This window comes from Cystoisospora suis (genome assembly GCF_002600585.1).
Source record: "Cystoisospora suis strain Wien I chromosome Unknown contig_8498, whole genome shotgun sequence".
NCBI lineage: Eukaryota > Apicomplexa > Conoidasida > Eucoccidiorida > Sarcocystidae > Cystoisospora > Cystoisospora suis.
Window position 1 is genome coordinate 752 of NW_027161276.1, and position 3,753 is coordinate 4,504.

Genomic DNA, 3,753 nt, shown 5'->3' on the forward strand with positions numbered 1-3,753 from the left:
CAGCCCGACCGGCATAGCAGGCGTATCTCTTCGAAGAGTCTTAGAGATGCACTAAACCATGTTCAGTACGGCAGCACGCGAGCGCGGCTGACGACCGGAGCCGGGGACCGACGTGATGTCTGGCACCGGTTCTGCGTACTGGGACAAGAAGGGACAAAAGGCTTGACGCCACAACGAAGTCACACGGGTGGTCCCCAAGTCGGTCCTACTGATCCGGACTAGCCTGGGGAGTCACAGACCACTCTCATGTTTCAGAACAAGGCGAAGGCGCGCAGCGCTCAGCTTAGCTAGTCGAAGTGTGAGCTTAGGCCCACTACCCTGGCGATCTTAGTAATACTCGTGCACACCTCACATCCGGTCCAGCAAACAGTCAACTCCGCCTCGGAGCCCCCACGATAGGGATGAGGAGCAGCTCAACGACGTGAAAGGCTTTTAGCGGCTTCACGCGAAGAATGCTGAGGACACCAGATTCTCCGTGTTAGTCAATATAAGGCACCCAACACCTAAGTGTGCCTGGCGCTTTCAGCGGGAGGCCCCCAAAGCTGTCCGAGGCGGGCACGCCGTCTGGCTGCCTGTGCGCCCTTCCCATATGAGCGTACCGACACTGGGTGAGATCTGGATAATCGTGTGATGTCTGCGGTATTCGAGTAGCCGGACTGATGTAGGTGGAAATGGACTAGTTTAACTTTCTGTGAAATACTTGACTAGCATTGTTCTTCTCCGACGAAGACACTCGTGCGCGCAGCAACGCCGGCACGGCCTGTTACTTTCAACGATGCCCCACTTGATGCTAGTACGGTCCGTCGGTGTGATGGCGGGGGAGTGTTCTGTGTGTGTGTCTGTGGACCGGAAGCTGCTGTGGCGTAGTAGCAGCGGTAGCTTCTTCGTCGCATGCACATAAGAAGACGTTTCCCGCCGAGAATCCGTTCGTTGCCGGTTCATCTCAGGACGTTAAAACCTCTTTTGTCGTGCCTCGACCTGCTGAACTGTTTGGTCTCTGTTGTGTGGTAGATCCCGGCTTTTGCAGCTGAATGTTTCCTACACGGGGTGCCATGGCCCTGCCGTGACAGTGGAGTCGACGTGAGCGCCACCGTCAGATCTAACCCGCTGCTTCTCCCCTTTTCCCTTGTTTTTGCATCGGCTGGAAACCAGCGTCTCTTTGGTCCGTTCTTTTCCTTTGTTTCAAGAATACTCCTTCCTGTCCATGTTTTGGCTCAGCTTTGGCAAACATCGTTCAACAGTCGCTGTTAAAGGAGGCGCCGCGCGGTCCTTCTGCGGTGATCTTTTCCTTCTTTCCCCCTCCATCTTGTCCTGTCCCTTGGTAGCATCTGCAGCCCGCGCACCCTACTGCAAAGATTCACCTATCCCCGTGGCCCAGTGACTTAGACTGGAAGCGTAGCCTCCAAGTTTTTTCTGTGCGCAGTCCGTTTGCGCTCGGGGGATCTTTTACCGTTTGGCACTCGGTGCGTCCCGGCTGTACGTAAAAACGTACCTGCCGGAGTAAGATTGCGAATTTTTAAAACTTCCCTGGTTTGTCAAGCCTTTTTGATTTCCATTCGTTCCGGCCCTTCCTGCACAATTTCCGGGGACTTCCATTTGCTAGCTTATCGATGCGAGCTTCACCACGGTGTCTTAAGTGGAATTTGAAGCGGCGCCTTTTTTTCCATGTATAGATGCTTTACCATTCTGCATAGCTACGTCTTGTGCAGTCTCTGTTCTGCCTTCTTTTTGTGGCAGTAGCTGGGTAGTCGGGCTTCCCTCTTGTTAGCTGGATTGGTGGAAATTCTCTTCGTTTGTCTGCTTCCGCACACGCGTTCCTTGGAGTACCGCGCAGACTGCAGTCACCAAGGGAAGGGGCGCTACACCGGATTTTGCGAACATGAGCGGCTCGTATTGACGGACAGGCTATCAAGTTGGCTTTTTTTCTGCAGTATCGAGTCGGTGCCACGCGGCGAGCAGGGTTTTGCAGGTCCGATCTCTTTCAGGTAGATGTCCGGGCAGAAGCTGCATGTAAACTGCTCTTTTCTTTTTTTGCGGTTGTCGCTCGGACCGTTGGTCATATTCTCCACTGTCTTACAGCATCGGCTCCAGCTTGGCCGACTGCCTGTCTCCTTCGGAAGCCGAGAGTGCCGTGTTGCTGCGAGCTTCTTCGAGGGTTAGGACATTTTTCCTGGACGCACTCAGGAACCGCGCCCCTGCTGCAGCGGAGTCCACATAACTTCTCGCCTGACCCCTCCTATTCTCCTTGGTTGCCGGGGGTTGCTAGGTATTCGCTCTTTTTTTCGCGTCAGCCCGTAGTACCGGCACGCCACCATAGCTGTCCCTGAGTCGCACACAGGATTGTCTTCTGCTGCTGGACGTGCCTGGTCCCCGTACTCGTGAACTCTCCTGCCATTCTCACCGCAATGCAGCAGGGCTCGTCCGCCTCCCAGAGTTCTGCTCCGTCGTTGCACGGTGGTGGACCCAGTGCTCCAGGTAGCCAGACTCGCCCTCCCAGTTTAGGTCCTCCAGGGCTCTCTTCCCTGCAACAGCAACACCAGCAAACAGTTGCGGCGACAGCTGCTGCGCTTCCTCTCCATATCTTGAGACTCCAGCAGAACGCCTTGGCTGCGAAACAACAATCGAATGTATCTCCTCCTCAAGGCGGGGGAGGTGGAGCGGGGGCGGGTGTGTTGTCAGGAACAAGCTCCCCCACCCCTCCCCAAGGAGTGGCACATCGCCATCAACAGCAGGCGCTTGCTGTCCTGCAACAGCAGCAACGCCATGTTCAACTGCAGAACCTTGCTGCCGCGGGCGCACAGCAACACGGCCCAGGGGGAACCTTAGGCGCGCCAGAGAAAGTTCATTGGGTACAGGTGAGGGAACATCGAGCGAGACCAACGTTAGCGAAAAGCTGGTGTGTGAGTGCATCTCGAGGTGCCTTCCTCATTCTGTGTGTGGCACTTGTTTGATATGACACGCGACCGTGGGGCGTTTCCCCAGGAGCGGTCAGCGTTCCAGAGTGGAGGGAGCGTTCAGTGGTGGAGTTCGTACTGCCTACGATGAATATTTCGTATCTCGGTAGCGAAGGGCGATCAAGATCAAACGCTGCCGAGGCCATTATTTTTCTTCTCGCGTGTTGGGAGCGGTCACGGTAAATGCGGGCGCCTTGACGTGGGTCGACGTCTCTCTCTTCAACTAGGCAGAGGCTGTGGTCCGGGCCTTTGAGGTTGCCCGTAGACGAAATGCGGTCTCCTGTACAGTCCTGGCGATGGTAAAGAAATGGGCTCTGGCGGGCCGATAGATGTAACCTGGAAATGGTCACAAGTAGGCGTTATAGAGTGTCGTTTGAAGGGGCACGCTTCAAGAACATGATTGTTTCGCATGGTGACGTTGCTAGGTGCAGAATAATCCGTGTGGTGAGGGCTTTTTTCTGTATTGTAATGGTTTTGCTAAGCGTTTTTTCTGTGTCTGCAGTGTGATCGCTGCGACAAGTGGAGGGTGGCACCGTTCGAGATAAACGCGACAACTTGGGTCTGCTCACAGAATACCTGGGATCCGCGTTTCGCATCGTGCAGTGCACCGGAGGAAATTGATCCCTCCACGGGCGTGCCCCCCTCGAATGCTTCGGCGTCCTCTTCTTCCTTGCCGCCTCATGGCAACAGCTGTACCAATTCTGCCACTCCGTCTCCTCAGCAACAGCTGGTTCAGCAGCGTCTACAAAAGCAGGCTGCGGCGCTGGCGGCAGCCCAAGCCGCGGCCGTTCAGCAGCAG

At 55.6% G+C, this 3,753-nt stretch overlaps 1 protein-coding gene across 1 annotated transcript; it reads left to right on the forward strand.

The window, feature by feature from the left end:
- Positions 1-958: 958 nt before the first annotated feature.
- CSUI_010829 (cw-type zinc finger protein) lies at positions 959-3,753 on the forward strand (the record flags this gene model as incomplete). Its single annotated transcript, XM_068070930.1, has 2 exons — positions 959-2,855; positions 3,457-3,753. Coding segments are annotated over exons 1-2 (747 nt in total), but the record flags the coding sequence as incomplete, so codon positions are not given.